We start from the raw sequence: 23,321 nt of genomic DNA, 5'->3' as shown, positions 1-23,321 counted from the left end.
AGTGTGAGGGTACAGGTACACTGTTAGGTTCAGATGTTTACTGGCATCCCTGGCCTCTACCTATACACACCATGAGCACTCCACTCTAAGTTGTGACAACCAAAAACGTCTCCAGACTTTGGCACATGTCCTTTTGGGGTAGAGGTAAGGGGCCAAACTTGCCTCTGATTGAGAACTACTGCCCTGAAGCAAAACTATAAAATATATATTTAACGTGTGTATAATAAGCCAATGGTAGAGATAAAATGGATCCATTTTTTAAGTTAAAAAAAAAACAACCCAAAAGAAGGTAAGTGAAAGTCACTCAGTCATGTCCGACTCTTTGTGACCCGGTGGACTATACAGTCCATGGAATTCTCCAGGCCAGAATACTGGAATGGGTAGCCTTTCCCTCTCCAGGGGATCTTCCCAACCCAGGGACTGAACCCAGGTCTCTCATATTGTAGGTGGATTCTTTACCACTGAGCCACAAGGGAAGCCCAAAAAGAAGGTAGGAAAAGAGAAAAAAAGGTTTCCAGAGAAGGCATAAACTGGTACTATTAAGAAAATTAAAGCCCACACCACAGGCAGAAAGGAAATATTTGCAAAACATATATTTGATTAAAAATTTGCATCCAGAATTAAAAAACACAAACCGTACAACTCAATAAGACAACCTGATTGGGGGGAATAAAATAAGCAAAAGATGTGAATAGACACTTCACCAAAGATATAGAAATGGCAAGTAAGTATATGAAAAGATGCTAAACACCATTAATCATAAAGTAAATGCAAATTAAAAACACAATGAGCTATCACTGGACATCCGTTAGAATACTTAAAATTTAAAAGAATGGCAATTACCAAGTGTTAGCAAAAATGTAGAGCAACTAGAACTCGCATAGACTGCTGGTAGGATATTCAACAGCTACACAGTGGAAAACTATGCAGCCATAAAAACGAAATACAGACACATGAAACGATATAGATGTACTTTAAGAGCATTATGCTAAGCTTAAGAAGATGGACACAAAGACTATATGCTGAGTCTTTCTTTATTATACACAATTCTAGGAAAAAGCAAAACTATGGTGACTGACAGCAGATAAGAGGTTGCCAGGACCCAACAGGAGGCAGAGGGGATTGACTGCAAAGAAAAATGAGGGAACTTTTATTAAAGATGATGGGGACTTTCAATATTATGATTGTAGTAGTAGTTACATAACTACATATTTGTCAAGACTCAAAAGGAGTTGTAGATTTAAAATTGATGATTTTTTATTATATCAAAGAAAGAGATAAATGTTAATTTTCAAGAAGGTTTTGAAGGTTTTCAAAAGAGTAAGTGAGGCTATCTTTTCCTCTGGTGACTAAGAGGAGAAATAACTTGCTACAATGCAGGATGGCTAGAAAATACTTCTATTCAAATTTGATTGAGTGCTAGTGATGTAGATTCTTGTAACAGAATATACACTTAGCTAGAGATTATCAGACAGTAGTTTTTAAGCCAGAGGGTCAACTATAGGCAAACATGGGAATTTAGCATGATTCCAGTTAAGTGGGGAAAAATGAACTAGTCAACAGGCACTATCAAGAGAACTTGCTAACCACTGAGAGAAAAACAGTTCTACATCATAACATCCATAAAACCAAATTACAGGTGGATTAGAAGTGTAAACTTAAATAAGCCTACTTGTACTAGAAGATAATATAAAATACTTTTATAAGCTTGTAATGGACAAGCCCTATGTAAATAAGTCACAAGACTCAGAAGAGTAGATTTGAGTATATATTAATACTTAATCTCAAGTAAAAACTTTTTCCATGTCAGTATTTTTACTTCAACTGTCAAATCCCTCGAGGGCTCTCTCTATACTCCCTGAACTAAGTTATCTGAGATGCTCAATCCTCCCCAATAAGCAAAATGGACTCTATGTAACTTAAATAAGAATATACTTGTCTATTCACTAACTCATCATTTGAACAAAAATTAATATATAGTAAGGTTAGATTTAAACTGAGATAGAAAGGAAATCTGAAAAACCATCATCCTATAATAAGGAACAAAGAAGGTATTAACTTTACTTACCTGGTCATTCTCCTGACACTCTATCTAGTAAGTTACAAGAGAAAATAAACAAAATCTAAACTCTAAGATAAAACAGAAATTTAATCCGAAAACCAATTTGATCTTTTTAAGTTGAATAAATGGTTTTCAAAAAAGAATTTAGCTCAAGTGACACAGAATTAATTAGTATTACTTTTGGAATAGGATTTAAAGAGTAAAAGAAAAATGCCTTGCAATGGTCAAACGAAAAGTCTAACACAAATCCTTCCACACTTTTTAGCATCTGAAAAATAAAATTACAACTTATTCAAATTTAAGAAACAATTTCTCTGAGAAAACATTTTAATAGTCTTTCTGAAACACTAAAATGATGTCAAAATACTGTATGTACTTCAAAGGATCACACGTGCACACGTGCACTATGGCCCATAATGCATTTGAAAAAATATCACAAGATTCAATTTCTTATTTTCATCATTGTAATTTTAATCAGTAGGAACATTAATGTCACATATACTTTCTTATAATATAAATATTTTAAAAAGCTGTACTTTACAATAAGATATCAAGAACATAGAGCTGATATGTTTATAGGTAATCATTTTGCCTATGTAAGAAATCTGATCAGAGTACTTTTATGGTGAAAGAAAAGTACCTTCTTTTTAATCATTCATATTCAGCAACAGGGAAAATGCTCTATGTACACACTGGCTCTGAAGAACACGTTTCATTCCTGTTTCAAACCTGCTATGCCATTATTGCTTTGATGATTACATAGTTCAGCATAAAAAGGCATTTCTTCTCAAGATTCTCAATATGTCTGATAAGGCAGGTCACGTCCCAATCATAAAAGCTTTAATGCAAATATTACAAGCTTTATGCAAATATTACAAGTATTATGCAAATAAAGCATGGCTATCAGACTCACTGTAACTGGGATTAAAAAGACAACTATAAGAATACTGCATTTTGATACACTACGTTTTTGTGCACGCACCTGGCATTCTCTGCCTTTCTTCCTCATCTTTGAAGTGCTAAAGTATATTTATACTAGAAAGTTATTAATAGACTTAATGTGGGAACTATGTATTTGAGAAAGCAAGACTTTCTGGATACGAATCTCCAAATGTTTTCTATTTTGTTTTATGACTTTATTAAACAGAGAGAGAGTGTTTTACGTGCAACACTTGCCGAGAGAAATAAAGCTACATTTCACTCAAATCCAACTGAATATATCAGATACAAAATATAGACATGAAGCAAAGTATGATAGCAGCAGTGATTCTTGGGGGCAACGTGCAAAATTCAATATTTTGCTATCTATTTACATCACAGTGGTCAGAAAAGAAATGTGCCAAAACTCCCTTTCCCATTCCACTTGAACTGGTTCCCCACAATTGAAACAAACATCTCCTGTGACATTAAGTTGTCATCAGCTTGTGTGATCCCCAGTTCACTCAACCTTTTCTTCTTCATCTGGCCTTTTTGTGTGGAGGCAGCAACTAGTTCATTTACAATTTCACAATTGCCTTCAACTTGCTCAGAAAGCTCAGCTCTCGCATAAAGCTCCATTTTACCAGTTGCACATTGAATCAGCTCTTCCAGATCCACTCTTTCAGCTACATCTGCCTCTCCACTTGTCTGAACTTTAAGTGCTTTATTTTCTGGAAAAAAAAAATTATAAAAATTGAGTTAAATATACAAACCACCCCAACTAAAACATGTATTTCTACAGTCTATCACAGCTTTCAAGTTTTTTCTGTCAAGGGGTCCTGTGTCATTTGACTGGACTTTCCAAACTCTCTGCCATAGTGTCTCAACAAGCAGTTGTATTAATTGTCAAGCTTTCCTGACTCTCATACAGTTGTATGATTACCAACTTCGAATTTTCTCTTTTTATCCTAGATCTCATTCATTCAACAGACCTCTCCTGGATATTTACAAGCACTGTATTAGAAGCTAGATACAAAGATAAACAGGACAGTACTAGTACTTTAGTTTCCCTAAAGGAACTCCCAATTTAGCAGCTTTATAAGTGATTGCCTATGATAGGCAGAATTCTAGATGGCCCTGTGATGCCTGCCCCTTGTTACTTTTACGACTGTTAAATGGTAAAAGGACCTTGCAGATAAGGTTACTTATCAGACCTTAAGAAAAGGATATAACTCAGGTATTCCTAACCTAATCATATGAATCCTTTAACAGCAAGGCTTTCCCTGGCTGGATGATGAAGAAGAAAGCATAAAGAGATTTAAAGCGTGAGAAAGATTTGAAGCGTGAGAGATTTGCTCTGAGGGAGGTCCTCTGTTGCTGAAATGGAGGGGGTCATGGGGCAATAACCCAAGAGTGATCCCTAAGAGCAACCCCTAGCCAACAGCTGGCAACAACAATTAAAAAAAAGAGATCTCTGTCCTACAACCTCAAGGAAATTGATTCTGCCAACACATAAGGAATTTGGAAGCAGATTCTCTCCCAGAGATTTCAGATAAGGACCCTGTCCAGCTGATACTTCACTTTCACCCTTGTGAGACCCTAAGCAGATAACCCAGCCAAGCTCACCTTAACTTCTGACCTATAGAACTATGAGGAGAAAAAGAACAGATAGCTGGAGTGGACCTTGAAGGATGAGAAGGACTACTCATCATCCTTTAAATGTTCCTCACCCATGCCAAGGCATAATCCTGCATGGCTGAGATTTCATAGTGATCTGGGTCATGGCTTGGAATTCAAGAATTTCCTGCAAATCAGAACCACAATGAGGTACCATCTCACGCTGGTCAGAATGGCTGCTATCAAAAAGTCTACAAACAATAAATGCTGGAGAGGGTGCAGAGAAAAGGGAACCCTCTTACACTGTTGATGGGAGTGCAAACTAGTACAGCCACTATGGAGAACAGTGTGGAGATTCCTTAAAAAACTGGAAACAGAACTGCCACACGACCCAGCAGACCCACTGCTGGGCATACAGACCGAGGAAACCAGAATTGAAACAGACATGTGTACCCCAATGTTCATCACAGCACTGTTTACAATAGCCAGGACATGGAAGCAACCTAGATGTCTATCAGCAGAGGAATGGATAAGAAAGCTGTGGTACATATACACAATGGAATATTACTCAGCTATTAAAAAGAATGCATTTGAATCAGTTCTAATGAGGTGGATGAAACTGGGACCTATTATACAGAGTGAAGTAAGTCAGAAAGAAAAACACCAATATAGTATATTAATGCATACATATGGAATTTAGAAAGATGGTAACGATGACCCTATATATGAGACAGCAAAAGAGATACAGATGTAAAGAACAGTCTTTTGGACTCTGGGAGAAGGCGAGGGTGGGATGATTTGAGAGAATAGCATTGAAACATGTATATTATATGTGAAATAGATCGCCAGTCCAGGTTTGATGCATGAGACAGGGTGCTCAGGGCTGGTGCACTGGGATGACCCTGAGGGATGGGATGGGGAGGGAGGTGGGAGGGGGGTTCAGGATGGGGAACACATGTACACCCATGGCTGATTCATGTGAATGTATGGCAAAAACCACCACAATAATGTAAAGTAATTAGCCTCCAATTAAAATAAATAAATAAATGAAAAAAAAATTCAAGAATTTCCAACTGAGTTAGCTCAGCTTTGCTGCCAAGAAAGACAGCTGTCAGGGAGACATTTACTTTTACAAATAAAAATAGAGGCAAACTCTATGATCCCCTCCAGTCAAATGCAGTTTTCAACCTGGAATATTCATTTTCCTGCCTCCATCCTTAAATGCTAACAGGATTTGTTAGCAATAGCCTCCATTGCTAGTGTATGCCCATCCTTATTTTATAAATTTAGAGAAAACCGAACATGAGAAGGGAACTGCAGGACTACAGAAACCACACATCAAGGCTTTGACCAGCTGACTTTGAAAGTTTCTTTCACACCTAGACTCCATATTATAGCTTTACCAAGTTCTCTATCTCTGTGCCTAAGTGTATGCTAGTTATCTTTTTTTAAGTAGAAGATTTCTATCTTTAATCAGAGCTTAATGCTGAAATAAACTAGGTCGAGATTTTATTTAGAAAATTACTAAATATACCATACCTTCAGTTTCATCTTGGGCATCTTCTTGCAGATCAGAGAAAATTGTAGGTTTCACCAAGACAACACCATAACCTTCATTATTATGTATGACATTATTCACCATGGATATTTTGGGAATGTCATAATGTTCATCTAAGAAGTCCTGTGACATTGAAAAAAATGTTTCAAGGAACCGTCACATTCAACACTGCCTGCTTTAAAAATCTCACTTTTTTCAGGCTATTCTAAAAGTAAAATAGAAAGCTATGCTTATTAATATGTGGTAGCACAATCTGAGCTGTGAATGACACAGCATTCCTCTGTTCTTTTTGCAGAGCTATGGGGCAGCAAAGTATTCATAAGAGACTTTCAACCACCAACTATTGATATCATTAAAATTTATACACTGTTTATGCTTTTTAAAACAGAAAACAGAAATAACATGGGAATTTCATAAAATATAACTGTTTCTTAGGTAAAACCTAAATTCTAAATTTAAAATTCTAAAACCTAAATTCTACCCTTTGGAAAGAGGGTGTCTCAGCAGGGGCTCACCTTAATGAGGATCCCTTCCTTGCAGTGATGGATCCCGTTATCACTCAGAGTGCACTTACTCCCAGGATATATTTCTATACCAGCACCCTACAAATTACATTTTAATCACAGTCAGTTTTAAATAGGCAGGACTATAAAAGAAGGCTTATCACTTCTTAGACTTTTAATGTAGCACAAATATAAAGTGTATTATAGAAAGTTTTATTAAGTATTTCTAATCAACATTTCCATTTGCTTAATTTCCAGCAAGTTGTCTATCATTTATCATATTCAGATACCATACAGACACACACACACACACACACACACACACACACAAGACAATGGCTAAGAGTTTCAACACTTGATTACTATTTCACTCTTTCCTTCTGGACAAATCAGTTTTCTGATTCTGCCCAAAAAATGTCAGTTAACAATTACACTGAAAGAAGCACATATTACAAATAACCATTCTTTTATATATAATCAATTAGTTGGAGAACAGTGTTCAAATCTAGTAAAATATTGTTAAACTGTAGATAGAAATAAGGCTCTATATTTTGAAAAGCACACCAGTTCAAGAATATCCCAACATAACTTGAAAATCATTTCTGTGAATTAAAATAACTAATGCTCCCCACTACTACACATGTTAAATTAGTAGCTAATTCAAATGTCCTATTTATACCCTAACAGTAACCAGAATAATCCATGCACAGCCCAGTTCTCTCATGTTGTCCCTTGGCACCAAATGGTACCAACAAAAAAAAGTAACAGTAATGGAATAATTTATTTCCTGACACTATGCTAGGTATTCTAGTAAGTAAAAATGTTCACTCAAACCTCTATGATTATTTAAAAATTCACTTTTAGAATAATTTCATACACAATATCCTAGAAGAAGAGTTGCAATTAACCATTTATGGCACATCTATTGAGTGTATGTTGAGCTGTTTCCCTAGGAATGGTAGTGTACCATGAGAAAATAGTTATTATTACTTCCCCTTTAGAGATTACGGATATGTAGGGCCATGGTCACTACACACCAATCTAACTCTCTGTAGAAATCGTAAGATCTGTGAAATGGGCCTTCAGCTAAGACTTTCAGTTTGTAGCTATATACAGAAATAGATTTATGGGCAATAACATTAAAAATACATACACAATAAAACAGTTTAAATATCAAATTATCAGGAATCATATAAAACCTGAAAAGAACAACTTAAGCCAGCAGTTACCTAGTAACTGGGACAATCATTTTCAAAATATATTATGAAACTGAACAGATATTTAATAACTATAAAGAAACTGAAAAGGCTGCCTCTTCTAAGATGATGGTACAAGTAAAAATCATGGACATTATATATAAAACAAACATAATACGATTGAAAAGTGGAATAAAGGAGCCAGACCACCTAGACACTTCAACCCCTGAGAAATGACACCAACCTAGTTAGACTGGGTTTTCTTTTTGCCTCACATTTCCAGACATGAAACTAAAGAAGCTGGCAATCCATAAACATCAGACACAGACCAGAAAAGCCTCCCTCAAATCCCACTCTCTCTACCCAAAGGACTAGGCCAGCCTCAAAGGACAGAAAACTTCATCCATGCTGGCAAGTGCCAAGGGAGAGCCTAGACTTCTACCCTCTCAAGGCTGTGACTAGGTACCCCGATACTCACACAGAGGTAGTATCACTTAAAGCCAAAGATTTTCATCCCCACTAGCTGGTAACAAGTCCCTCACCCTCGTGGAGACTCCATATAGGGCCTGGACTCATGCCGTCAACTGATAACAAGATGTTGCACCCATTCCCTACTGGAGTGGGGTCAGAGCAGGCCCAGTGGGGGGGTCTAGATTTTCATCATTGCCAGTGGTAATAAGCCCACTGCCATGTGCCAGAGTGTCAGTGGAGACATGTAAGAAACTAGAATTCTTACAGCCGCCCACCAGTAACAAGGAGCTTTCTCACTTAACTTGGATACCAATGGAGGCCAAATGGGGAACTTAGAGACCTGGTAGTAATAACGCAGTAGCCTTTACCCCATTCCCTCCTGTAGTAGTGTAAGAGAAGCCTCCCTAAGACAGAAGATGTAGATTCTAATAATATAATACAAAACATCCAGGTTTCAGTTGAAAATCACTTGTCATATCAAGTGCCAAGAAGATGTCAACTTAATAAAAGGTAATCAATACAAACTAAAACCAAGATGTCAGAGATGATGGAATTAGCTGATAAGGGTTTTAAAGCAGCCAATTATTTCAGTGAGCAATTATTAAATACTTAAATGAAAAACAGAAGACTGAATAAGAAAATAGAAAGTCTCGTCAAAGAAATAGAAGATATAAAGAACCAAATGGAAATTTCAGAACTGAGAAATACTATAACTGAAATAAAAAGCTCAGTGGATGGGCACAGCAGCATAAAGGAAAAGAATAGAGGAAAGAATCAGTGAAATGGAAGACAGAACAATAGAAATCATCTAGTCTGATAGAGAGGAAACAATCTGAAAAAGGAAAAAAGAATGGAACCTTAGGGACCTATAGGACAATAACAAAGGATCTAAAATTTTTGTTATCAGTCATAGAAGAGAAGGAGGGTGAAGCTAAAAAAAGAAAAATCAAAGAATAAAATAGCTAAAACGTCCCAAATTTGGCAAGAGACATTAAATTTACAGATTTGAAAATCTGAGAAAACAGGATAAACTCAAAGAAATCCATTTCAAGGTACATCATAATTAAACATAATAGCTTAAGGCCAAAAGGAAAGGGAAGAAAGGAAAAGTTATCCTGAAAGCAGTCAAAGAAAAATAATGTCTTATCAATTAGAGAAAAAATTCAAGTAAAGAGGATTTCTCATCAGGAACCATGGAGGCCAGAAGAGAGTGGCACAGTATTGTTCAAAAGAGCTAGCAGAAAAGAGTTGTCAATTGAGAATCCTATACCCAGTGAAAATATTCATTAGGAATAAAGAGAAATTAAGACATTCTAAGATGAAAGAAAGTGAATAGCATTTGACAAAAGCCAACACTTCAACATCAGTCCTTCCAATGAACACCCAGGACTGATCTCCTTTAGGATGGCCTGGTTGGAGCTCCTTGCAGTCCAAGGGACTCTCAAGAGTCTTCTCCAACACCACAATTCAAAAGCATCAATTCTTTGGTGCTCAGCTTTCTTTATAGTCCAACTCTCACATCCATTCATGACCACTGGAAAAACCATAGCCTTCACTAGACGGACCTTTGTTGGCAAAGTGATGTCTCTGCTTTTTAATATGCTGTCTAGGTTGGTCATAACTTTCCTTCCAAGGAGTAAGCGTCTTTTAATTTCATGGCTGCAGTCACCATCTGCAGTGATTTTGGAGTCCAGAAAAATAAAGTCAGCCACTGTTTCCACTGTTTCCCCATCTATTTGCCATGAAGTGATGGGACCAGATGCCATGATCTTAGTTTTCTGAATATTGAGCTTTAGGCCAACTTTTTCACTCTCCTTTTTCACTTTCATCAAGAGGCTCTTTAGTTCTTCACTTTCTGCCATAAGGGTGGTGTCATCTGCATATCTAAGGTTATTGATATTTCTCCCAGCAATCTTGATTCCAGCTTGTGCTTCCTCCAGCCCAGTGTTTCTCATGATGTACCCTGCATATAAGTTAAATAAGCAGAGTGACAATATACAGCCTTGACATACTCCTTTTCCTATTTGGAACCAGTCTGTTGTTCCATGTCCAGTTCTAACTGCTGCTTCCTGACCTGCATACAGATTTCTCAAGAGGCAGGTCAGGTGATCTGGTATTCCCATCTCTTTGCTATGGTTTTTCCAGTGGTCATGTATGGATGTGAGAGTTGGACTATAAAGAAAGCTGAGCACCAGAGAATTGATGCTTTTGAACTGTGGTGTTGGAGAAGACTCTTGAGAGTCCCTTGGACAGCAAGGAGATCCAATCAGCCCATCCTAAAGGAGATCAGCCCTGGGTATTCATTCGAAGGACTGATGAGAAGCTGAAACTCCAATACTTTGGCCACCTCATGTGAAGAGCTGACTCATTGGAAAAGACCCTGATGCTGGGAAAGATTGAGGGCAGGAGGAGAAGGGGACAACAGAGGACGAGATGGTTGGATGGCATCACCAACTCAATGGACATGGGTTTGGGTGGACTCCGAGAGTTGGTGATGGACAGGGAGGCCTGGCGTTCATGGGGTTGCAGAGTTGGACATGACTGAGCAACTGAACTGACTGAACACAAATTCACTATGAAAATTCTCAGAAAACAGAAATAGAGGACAACTTCTTTAATTTGATAAAGAATATTTACAAAAAAGCCCTATAGTTAGACTGGTGGCAAAGATGGTGAAGTGGGAAGACCCTGAGCGCCTCCCCCAAGAGGCACACCAAAAATAAACTATTTATCAAAGGGACTACCAATGAGAACAACTTGGTAACTAGCAGAAAATATTTCCCACTATTAAAGTTACAAAGAAGGAACCGCAAAGAGACAAATAGAAAGGGTGGAGACCCAGTACAGTCAAGTTCCACCAAGGTAGACAACCCACAAACAGGAATTAGGCAAAATGAGGTGCAGAGGAACATGTTCCAAAAAAAGAAACAAGACAAAAATCCCACAGGCAATCTACCTGATAAAGAGTTCAAGGTAATGATCAAAATATGATCGAAGAACTCTGGAGAAAACTGGATGAATACAATGAATTTAACAAGGACTTAGAACTTATAAAAAAGAACCAAACAGAGATTAAATGCAATAACTGAAATGAAAAATACACTAGAAGAAATCAATAGTAGATTAAATGATGCAGAGAAACAAATCACAATATGGAAAAGAGATAGAAATTGCTGAAGCTGAACAGAAAAAAAGAATGAAAAGAAATGAAGACAGCTTAAGTGGCTTGTGGGAGAACATTCACATTGTAAGGATCCAGGAGAACACCAAGAGAAAGGGGCAGAGAACACACTTAAGGACATAAAAGCTGAAAACTGCCCTAATCAAAGAAACAAAAATCTAGGTCCAGGAAACAGAGAGAGTCCCAAATAGGATCAAACCAAAGAGGACTATATCAACACATATTATAATTAAAATGGCAAAATTAAAGAAAGAATATTAAGAGTAGCAAGGGAGGACTCTCTGGTGGTTCAGTGGTTAGGAATCCGCCCGCCAATGAAGGAGACACAGGTTTGATCCCTGGTCCAGGAAGATCCCACGTGCTGTGGAGCAACTAAGCCCACGCACCACAACTACTGAGCCTGTCTGCTGCGACCACTGACGTCCAAGTGCTTAAGGCCTGTGCTCTGCAACAGAGAAGGCGCTGCAATGAGAAGCCCGCAGACCACAACGAAGAGCAGCCCTCACTCGCCATAACTAGAGAAAGTCTGTCAGCAGCAACAAAGATCCAGCACAACCAAAAAATAAATACAATTTTAAAACAGAAAAAAGCAGCAAGGGAAAAGCATCAAGTTATATACAACAGAACTCCCATAGGCTATCAGCTGACTTTCCAGCAGAAACGCTGAAAGCCAGAGGGCACAATATATTTAAAGTGATAAAAGGGAAAACACTAAAATCAAGAATACTGTGAAAATAATCTGAAAAATATATATATACATATATATGTTGTAACAGAATCATTTTGCTGTATACCTGAGACTAACCCAATATTGTAATATATCAACTATGCTTGAATAAACAAACAAAAAAGAAATCCCCATATTGGACACCAGCTGATAAAAAGGCCAGCATACTTCATGGTCCGCCCAAAAGAGAAAGGCAACAGGGATGGCCAGGGACAGATCAAGACACTCCTGGCCTGAAATGTGGTGGGAAGGAAGATACCCTGCAGGGACAGTGAAGTTAAGAGGGGGTTAAGGAGAAAACTGGAGCCCAAAGGAGGCATCCCACCATCCTGGCTGCATCACTCCCTTTTTACTGAGATACAACTCACATACCATGCAATTCACCCAGTTAAGTTTAATGTACCATTCAATAGTTTTTAGTATATTCACAGAGTTGTTCAACCATTACCAGAATCAACGTTAAAACACTTTCATCATCTTAGTACAAGACCCTGTACCCTTCAGCTATTACTCTAATCCCCTCTTCCCCACTCTAAGCCCAGCCCTAGGCAACCACTACTTTACTTTTAATGCATATAGATGTGGCTATCCTGGACATTTCACATAGAATGAATTATATACTATGTTGAAAAAAGAGAGAATACTTTATCCAGCAAGGCTTTCATTCAGATTTGATGGAGAGATCAAAAGTAAAGCAAAAACTAAAAGCATTCAGTACCACAGAACCAGCTTTGCAAGAAATCTCAAATGGAATTCTCTAAGCAAACAAGAAAAGGTCACAACTAGAAACATGAAAATTATGAAAGGAAAAGCTCATTGATTGATAAAAGCAGCTATACAGTAAAAGTAGTAAATCAACCATGTACAAAGCTCACAGGAAGATTAAAAGATATAGTAAAATCATCTATATGTACAATAAGTAGTTAAGGGATATACAAAAGGATGTAAAATAAAATGTCAAAAAACAGTAACTGTAGGGGCAGGGGAGTAAAATTGCAGGGTTGTTAAAAAATATATTTGAAATTGAGATTCAGTTCAGTTCAGTCACTCAGTCGTGTCCGACTCTTTGCGACCCCGTGAATCGCAGCATGCCAGGCCTTCCTGTCCATCACCAACTCCCAGAGTTCACCCAGACTCACGTCCATCGAGTCAGTGATGCCATCCAGCCATCTCATCCTCTGTCGTCCCCTTCTCCTCCTGCCCCCAATCCCTCCCAGCATCAGAGTCTTTTCCAATGAGTCAACCCTTCGCATGAGGTGGCCAAAGTACTGGAGCTTCAGCTTCAGCATCAGTCTTTCCAACGAACTAAATACTCCAATTAAGACACAGAGTAGCTGAATGGATATAAAATAAGACCCATGTATACATATTGTCTACAAGAAACTACTTCAGATCTAAAGACACACAAACTGAAAATGAACGACTGAAAAATGGTACTCCATGCAAATGAAAAGAAAACTGGGATAGCAATACTTATACCAAACAAAATAGACTTGAACACAGAAACTGTAACAAGAGATAACAAAGGAAATGACATAAATATAAAGGAGTAGACCCAACAAGAAGATATATCAATTGTAAATATGTATGCACTGACACAGGAGAATATAAAGAAACTGACAGTAATACAATAATAGTAGACTACTTAACACCTCCTCAATGGATACAACATCTAGAGAGAAAATCAATAAGGAAACACTGGCCAGATGGACTTAATAAATACCATTCCATCCAAAGAAGATGACATCCTTTACAAGTGCATATGGCAATTCTACAGCCAGAAAACAAATCTCAAAATTCTAGAAAACTGAAATCCTATCAAGCACCTTTTCTGATCACAACGGTATAAGACTAGAAATCAACTACAAGAAAAAAGACTGCAAAAAACACAAACATGTACAAGCTAAACAGCATGATACTAAACAAACAATGGGTCACTGAAGAAATAAAAATATACCTGGAGACAGAAGAAAACAGAAATGATCCAAAACACAATGATGAAAATAAAAACACAATGATCCAAAATCTATGCAATGCAGCAAAAGCAGTTCTAAGGGACAAGTTTACAGTGAAACAAGCCTACCTCAGAAAACAAGAAAGATCTCAAATAAACAACATAATGTTAAAGGAACTAGAAAAAGAACAAAGAAACTCCAAAGTCAGGATAAGGAGATAAATAACAAAGATCAGAGTATAAATAAATGAAGTAGAGACTGAAAAATAATAGAAAAGTTCAATGAACTCAAGAGCTGGTTCTTTGAAAATATAAACAAAATTGATGAACCTTGAGCCAGACTCACAAAGAAAAAAGAGAGAGGGCCCAAATAAAACCAGAAATGAAAGAGGACAAGTTACAACTGATACCACAGAAATACAAAGGACCATTTAAGACTACAAGGAACAATTATATGCCAATAAAACGGACAACCAAGAAGTAATAGATAAATCTCTAGAAATGTACAATCTTTAAAGACCAAATCAGGAATAAATAGAAAATATGAACAGATCAATTACCAGTAATGAAATTGAATCAGTAATTTAAAAAGCTCTCAGCAAACAAATGTCCAGGACCAGACATCTTCACAGGCGAATTCTACCAAACATACAAAGAAGAGTTTACATCTATCCTTCTTAAATTATCCTCCAAAATTGAAGAGGTACATTCCCAAACTCATCCATGAGGCCACCATCACCCTGATATCAAAACCAGAAATAGACAACACACACACACAAACCACAGGCCAATATTCTTGAAAAAATCCTCAACAAAATATTAGCAGATAGAATCTAACAATACATTAAAAGGATCATATGCTATGATCAAGTGGGATTAACCTAGAGATACAGAGATAGTTCAATATCTGCAAATCAATCAACATGACACAACATATTAACAAATGAAAGAATAAAAAAAACCATTTGATCATCTCAGTTCCTGCAAAGAAAATTTTGGACAGAATTCAATATCCATTTATGGATTCTCAACAAAGTGTCCATTAATGGAATATATATCAATATAATGAATGATTTACAGCTAATACCATACTCAATGGTGAGAAGCTGAAAGTATTTTCTCTAACATCAGGAAAACATGACAAGGATGCCCATTCTTGTCATTATTATTGAATGTGGTACTGAAAGTCTAACCACAGCAATCAGACAAAAGATAAAAGAAATTCAAATAGGAAAGAAGTAAAACCATCACTGTTTTCAGATGACATGAAACTATCCATCAAAAATCCTAAAGACATCACCAAAATCCTATTAGAACTCATCATGAATTTGGTAAAATTGCAGAATACAAAATTAACATACAGAAATCTGTTACCTTTCCATACACTAATTATCAGAAAGAGGAATTTAAAAAACTATCCAATTTACAATCACATCAAAAAGAATACCTAGGACTAAATCTAATTAAGGAGGTAAAAAGCCTGTATATTTAACAAGACTTCCCTGGTAGTCCAGTGGTGAAGACTCTGCACTCACTGTAGGGTGTGTGGGGTCAATCCCTGGACAGGGAACTAAGATCCCATATGATGTGTGGCATGGCCAAGAAAAAAAACAAAGCTGCACTCAGAAAACGTAAGAAACTGATGAAAGAAATCAAAGATGACACAAATAGATGGAAAGATATACTGTGCTAGTGGATTGGAAGAATACTGTTAAAATGACCATACCACTCCACACAATCTACATATTCAAAGCAATTCCTATCAAAACACCAATGGCATTTTCCACAGAACTAGAATAATTCTAAAATTTGTATGGAAACACAAAAGACCCCAAATAGCCAAAACAATCTTGAGAAAGAACAACAAAACAAGAGGTCCCAGGTTCCCTCTTCTCAAGCTATACTACAAAGGTACAATAATCAAAACAGTATGGTACTGGCACAAAAACAGGAGAAATCTTCGCACCCTAGGGCTAGACAAAGAGTTCTTAACACCTAAAAGGAAAAAGTGATAAACTGGGCTTCATCAAATTTTAAAACTTTGCTCTGTCTGTAAAACCCTCATGAAAACAATGAAAAAACAAGCTACACACTAGCACATCTGTAAATGATGTACCCAACTGAGGATTCATATCTAGAATTTATAAAGAACTCTCAAAGCTCTATAGTAAAAAAAAAAAAAAAAAAACAAAAGTCATGAATTTTTCACTGAAGGTAAGGATGGCAAAAAAGCATATGAAAAAATGTTCATCATCATCAACCACTAGGGAAATACAAATTAAAACACACCTATCAAAATAGCTAAAATTAAGAAGTAGTGAAAATACCAAATATGGATCATTGGATCCATAATACCAAACCAAAAATTGGATCCAATACAAAAAATTGGATCAAAAATACCAAATTGGATCATTCAGATTTTGTTAGTGGGAATATAAAATGGTACAACTAATCTGGAAAACAGTTTGGCAGTTTCTTAAAAAAAGTAAGCACACAACTAACCACACGTCCTGCAACTATACTCCTAGGCATCTACCCCAGAGAAATGAGAATGATGTTCACACAAAAACCTGTACACCAATGTGTACAGTAGCTTTACTTACAAAATCCCCAAACTAGAGACAACAGATGTTCTTCAACAAGTGAACAGTTAAAAGTGTGGAACAATCATACACGGAATACCACTTAGCAATAAAAAAAGAACCTATTGGTAAATGCAACAACCTTATACAGATCCAGAGAACTGTGCTGAGTGAAAAAAGCCAATTCCAAAAGGGTATATACTGTATGATTCTATTTATATAACATATTTGAAATGATGAAATACCAGAAATGGAGAACATATTAGCATTTGCCTGTGATTAAGGAGAAGGTCAGAAGGAGAGGCACATAGACAGCTTTAAAGAGCAACATGAAGGATCCCTGTAGTGATGGAAATATTCAACTTAACTGAATTTTATCCCGGTTGTGATGCTGTACTATAGTTTTGGAAGACGTTACAATTAGAGGAAACTGGTAAAAGGTACACGTATAGGCTATTTCTGTAGTATTTCTTACTACAGAATGTGAATCTACAATTATCTCAAAATAAAAATTTGATTTAAAAATAGCAAACAAGGCTCAATTACTACATCACTTATAAAGTTACAACTTAAAAAGTCTAACCTCTTTTTTAAAGGTATGACAGAGAAACTGTGAGATGCATTACTGTCTTCCTAATAATCTGTTTTGAAAATGCTAAATAAGAACAACATTATATAGTTGAGTCTGGCCAACTTAATGCATGTAAGTATCTAAAGTTCTCTGAAGAAAGAGAACAGAAGTATGCATATACATCTTGTCCTACATTTTATTTATCTATTTAGAACTTAAACCTAAGCTACTCCCCAAAAGGCTAAGAGATGATCATACCTTAGCACCATATAAATCTGAGTTCTTCATTAAAAACTCTGCTGAAGTTCGTACTGTGACTCCTGTGGTTTCACACTGCAGTACACAGTTTTCCAATGTCGTCTTGCCACGGTGAATGACTGTGATGAAAACATGCGATCAAATGCTTTAAGAAGTAATGTATCTTTTACAGTAGTAGAAATGGCCTAGAGTTGATATTAGATACAGTCTAAATAATTCTCATTTAAACTTTGTTACTGAATTTATGAATTCTTATTTTATAAAAACAATGATTATTTTGAGCTATTTTCTAAAATCTAAAAGCGCTATTTTTAAAAAAGAATAACTTGACCTCAGAAATGCAAAATCATGTCAAAAATCACTTCTCATTACAAAAAAAAATTATGAAAGTAACTTTCATAACTGTCTTACAAGAGAGAAGAAAAGGAGGCCCAATTCAAAATAGGGGATACAAGTCCCAGGAAACAAATACTGTCACAATGTGAAGATAGCTGGTTTGAGTCCAGGACTAAATCAAATACAAGGAACACAGACCACATATTGGAATGTTCTAGTAGAAAAAAATGACCACTCAGAAACAAATATTAAACTAACAAATTTTCAAGAATACATTGAACTATTTTTCACTTTAGAATAAGCTTCCTAAATTGTCTAGCTACATAATTAACCAGCTTTTCATACTACTCAAAAGTAGTATTTCATTAAATTATATCTTCCAGGTGAAATAAAGCTTTTCTTCAAAGCCAGGAACAAATAATAAATGAAATATTCAGATATTTACTCAATATTCCTTCTACGGCATCATGCTGAACAAATTTCATGCTTGAGATTTTAATATCCGCACCCGTACAATCCACAAAAGTGTCTCCTTTGCCTTTCTTTTCTATCACAATATCATCTGGTAGACCATATCCTAAGGAAGAGAGCAAGAACATTTAGGATGGGGGAGGGGAAATGTCTAAACACAAAATTTCTATGACACATTTCTTCATTTCAAATGACTCCAAATGATATTTGAGACCAGTCAACCCAGTTACCTGTAACTAAAATTGTGGGACTTTCCTGGGGGTTCCATGGTTAAGACTTTGCCTTAACTGAGCGACTGAACTGAACTGAACTCCAAAGCAGGGGGTGCAAGTCAGATCCCTGGTTGGACAGCTAAGATCCCACGTGCCTCATGGTCAAACCAAAACATAAAACAAGCAATATTCCAACCAATTCAATAAAGACTTTTTTTTTTAAAAAGGTCCACATCAAAAAAAGAAAAATCTTTTAAAAAAATTAATAAAATCTATTTCTCCACGTATCTAGCTTGAGTTTTACCAAGGTATACAATTTGTTAACAACTGCCTGCATATCAGGAAGACTACCCCCTATCAGTCATCTCATACCAGTTTCGGCAGTAAACTCACTTATAAAACTGCTACTAAAAAATAACAATAATCTTAAGTACTCACAGCTGGGTCAGCAGGCTTTCATGCATTTAGCCTTTATAAGTTTTTACTTCCCAACCCAAAGATTCTATTATTCTAATGCAATTAGGTTTGAAAAAGCATAAGCATTTCTCAAGATTTTCTCATTTTTATATTCTCTTAACCAGATAGACCTAAAATCTGACAAACTGGCTTAGAACAGTTTTAACTATTGGAAAAATAGGTCTACCTTGTTAACCAATAAAAAACATTGTTCTCTACAAATCTTAATCAAACTAATAATGCAGGTAGACCTCTGAGTGGGCTTATGAAAAACCGGGGTATCAAAAACTAGAAAACTTTGCCTGACTATCATAAACCAGAATTATACAGACAAAGCTTTAAGAATTAACTCTCATTTCCTAATGTCAAAGACTCGTTGAGTCTTTGCTTGAGGAAATGAAAGTAGTAAAACATTAAACAGGCAAAATCTCTGAAGTTTTCTACATTTGAAGAGGGTGGGGGCACTAGAGAATGCAAGAGGGCTCCACCCATGGGAATGCTACTAATGCTGTATTCTGGATGACTAGATTGTAGATTTTTTCCCCTGATTCTATTTATGTGTCTATGTGTACTTTGCACATTTTTAAAAATAATAACTTTTTATCATCAGAAAATTAAAAATATAAAAAGAATGGCCATGTTACATTATATAAACAAGTTACATAATCCTAGCAGTTTAAAACACAAAGCCTTCACCTAAGTGAAGATTTTCTAAACAAGAAAAATCTTATTACAAGTACTATTAATATCATGCAAATAGTGGGTACTCAATATATATCACTTGTTATAAGTGTTAGCTATAGATCAGATAAGCTATCATATAAGCTTTAATCTACCTCATGAACAATTACTCCATATAGTCACACCAGAGATACCAGCTGATTCCCCAGATTCTCAGAAATGCCCTATGTTCACAGATTTATAGCCATTCTTACACTTAACTATCAGAATTCTATATGGTTATTCATGTGCTTAGTTGCTCAGTTGTGTCCGACTCTTTGTGACCCCATGGACTGTTGCCTGCCAGGCTCCTCTGCCCGTGGACTTTTCCAGGCAAGCGTACTGGAGTGGGGTGCCATTTCCTACACCAGAGGATCTTTCTGACCCAAGGATTGAACTCTCATCTCTTGCATCTCCTGCAATGGCAGGTGGATTCTTTACCACGAGCACCACCTGGGAAAGTGAAAGTCGCTCAGTCGTCTCCAACTCTTTGCGACCCCATGGACTATACAGTCCACGGAATTCTCCAGGCCAGAATACTGGAGTGGGTAGCCTTTCCCTTCTCCAGGGGATCTTCCCAACCCAGGGATCCAAACCCAGGTTTCCCGCATTGCAGGCAGATTCTTTACCAGCTGAGCCACAAGGGAAGTCCAAGAATACTGGAGTGGGTAGCCTATCCTTCTCCAGGGGATCTTTCTGACCCAGAAATCGATCCGGGGTCTCTTGCATTGCAGGTGGATTCTTTACCAACTGACCTATCAGGGAAGCCTTGTTTATTTGTGGCACATTGGCACAATTACATTATAATTTCGTCACCAATCTAGGAAGAATGCTTATCCACCATATAATCTATAATATCAATGCTGTTTGCACTATGCCAAAAAATTAAGTGCTTTTATTGCTATGATTTATTCTGCAGATGTGTTATTTATAAAACACACATCTGTTATATACCAAGTGTTGGAGAGGAAACAGAACAAAAATTACATACATAAAATAAAAACGGGGGTGAGGTGATGTATTGGTGAACAGCAGGATATTAAACTCCCAGCCTAGCTTCTATTAAGAAGTTTTGACAAGATAAAGAACAAAGCTTAAGCAGTTTGTGAACAGCTGCACCAATCCCAAAATGATATATGATTTTTTGCATTACAAGTTTTATTGCTGACTTGAAGTTGTTTTGATAAATAGTTGAACAGGTGCCTTTAAATTTGACAAGCTATGGAAATACAAAAGACCAAGGTGAACTACTGTAAAGCAACCTAAATTTAGGAATCACTCTAAATGTACAGTAAGATTATAACAGCTAAAAGCTATTTTTAATAGACTCTTTCAACACTAATATTCTCAAAAGTACACTGTAGAAGTTGTGATATTCAGAAGTTCTTAAAATAATTAAGATAAAGATTTTCAGTCTACTTTCAAGTTGGACCTATATCTCTTACAAAAATAAGCTAAATTTAAAACAAAAACCGTGCACCAATATATCTACAACATACATGAAGTAAGAGGAAACAACAAATTAAAAAATAGTAAACTTTAAAAAAAATATTGCTGGGAATTTTTTTTATTCTAGAAATTAATTCATTTTCATCAAGCACCTATAGTCTGGAATTATGTTTCTCCCTAGTGGTTGTTCCTCTATATTTTTGTCTTCCCAACATTTATAATGTCGTAAAGACTCATACTTCATGTTGTTCAAACACTGAGTCAATAACCTATACACTTCAAAAACCCTTAATGTTTCCAGACAACTCATTTGAAATTAATTGGGTTGAAATAAAATTCTTAGAGCTTCAACAAGATCAGTGATTTCCTGTTTCTTAAGTGTCTCATGCAGGAGAGTTTGGTTGTATCATCTTCCATACTCACCTTCCAACTCAATGGAGTCAGCAATGGAGAAGGCACCATGTACCACATAATGGCCAGGACAGACAATCACAGTGTCACCCTCATAGCAGGCATTTATAGCAGACAACGGGTCACTATGGAACTAGAAAACAACAGCATATTGCAAATACACACACCTCAAATGCAACCTGAGTATTACTCCAGGTGCCTTCATGTTTCATTTTGAAAAGGGAGCCAAAACTGTATATTTATCTACCGAGCCCAGTACGTGACTGATGACTAATGCTGTGGAAAGGCAGTACTCTCACTACTTCCCACTCCACAGAAAATCAGCTCAGGGAAACACCTATAAACTTTCTGTAGAATTCAGGAAAGCCTAGGGTGAATCAGATGGAAAAAAGCAACTGGAAGAAGAAACTCTCCTTTTACCTGAATTTCTATTTCTTCCTTACAAGGCTCTGGGCAAAGCCTATCCCTGAGCAGGGACTGCAGCAGACCAGTCATCATGGTGGAGGAGACCACATGGGTGATCTTCCGGCCATTTGGACGGATGCCTTTTGCTTGTATATTAGAATTCTTCTGATAACCAAATACATATCTTAAAGAAACCAAACAGACCTGTCAGTTCTCAGTAAGACAGCTGGTTAGAAAAGATGCTGACTAGTTGAGAATAACAAAAATACACATACCTCAACAAAGGATTCTCAATGAGTTTTAGCTTTTGTTTCAACTGTTCAATCTCTGAATACAACTTTAACCCTTCCACCATGGAGATGTTTTCCTGCTCAGAATCAGAGTTACAATTTGACAAACTGCTTCTCAAATTTAAAAATTTCCTGTAACTCTCCTCACATTGAATCAACAGATTTTGGTAGTCAACAATAAGTCCTGAAGGAACTCGGTCTTCAAGAATGTCATAATGCCTGAAAGTTTAAAAACAAATTGAAACCCATTGCCTTTCAGACACATTTCCCCATCACTGAGACAACCATTTAGTCCTCAAAGACCCCGTTAGAAAAGTGTCTCAGAGTATGCAACTCAGCAGCAACATGTTCAGTTCAGTTGCTCAGTCATGTCCGACTCTTTGCGACCCCATTAATCGCAGCACGCCAGGCCTCCCTGTCCATCACCAACTCCCGGAGTTCACTCAGACTCACGTCCATCAAGTCAGTGATGCCATCCAGCCATCTCATCCTCTGTCGTCCCCTTCTCCTCCTGCCCCCAATCCCTCCCAGCATCAGAGTCTTTTCCAATGAGTCAACTCTTCGCATGAGGTGGCCAAAGTACTGGAGCTTCAGCTTTAGCATCATTCCCTCCAAAGAACACCCAGGACTGATCTCCGTGAAGTCCAAGGGACTCTCAAGAGTCTTTTCCAACCCCACAGTTCAAAAGCATCAATTCTTTGGCGCTCAGCTTTCTTCACAGTCCAACTCTCACATCCATACATGACCACTGGAAAAACCACAGCCTTGACTAGACGGACCTTTGTTGACAAAGTAATGTCTCTGCTTTTCAATATGCTATCTAGTTAAGTCTCACTAAATAGGTGGATGTTATTGAAAGTTTTAAGGGCCACTTCATTAAGGCCACTAATTTTTCTTTTGAGGAGTTGCTATTTTTTTCCCCCTTAGATCCAAGCATTTGTGTTCTTGAAGCACTGAAAGCTTATGTTGCACA

At 36.9% G+C, this 23,321-nt stretch overlaps 1 protein-coding gene across 1 annotated transcript in view; it reads right to left on the bottom strand.

Annotated features, from left to right (window-relative positions):
- Positions 1-2,280: 2,280 nt before the first annotated feature.
- The window catches only part of SHCBP1 (SHC binding and spindle associated 1), a 36,398-nt gene continuing 15,357 nt past the window's right edge, over positions 2,281-23,321 (bottom strand). The window contains exons 6-13 of the mRNA XM_005892383.3: positions 22,334-22,567; positions 22,074-22,242; positions 21,666-21,786; positions 18,380-18,511; positions 17,599-17,717; positions 6,671-6,757; positions 6,137-6,278; positions 2,281-3,711 (exon numbers count right to left, since the gene is read on the bottom strand). Coding sequence (XP_005892445.1) covers positions 3,386-3,711; positions 6,137-6,278; positions 6,671-6,757; positions 17,599-17,717; positions 18,380-18,511; positions 21,666-21,786; positions 22,074-22,242; positions 22,334-22,567 — 1,330 coding nt within the window. The 3' untranslated portion in view covers positions 2,281-3,385. The remainder of the gene's footprint in view (positions 3,712-6,136; positions 6,279-6,670; positions 6,758-17,598; positions 17,718-18,379; positions 18,512-21,665; positions 21,787-22,073; positions 22,243-22,333; positions 22,568-23,321) is intronic.

This window comes from Bos mutus, chromosome 18 (assembly GCF_027580195.1).
Source record: "Bos mutus isolate GX-2022 chromosome 18, NWIPB_WYAK_1.1, whole genome shotgun sequence".
Taxonomy (NCBI): Eukaryota; Metazoa; Chordata; class Mammalia; order Artiodactyla; family Bovidae; genus Bos; species Bos mutus.
The sequence above is the reverse complement of the archived record's forward strand: the minus strand, read 5'-3'. Positions and strand labels throughout refer to the sequence as shown.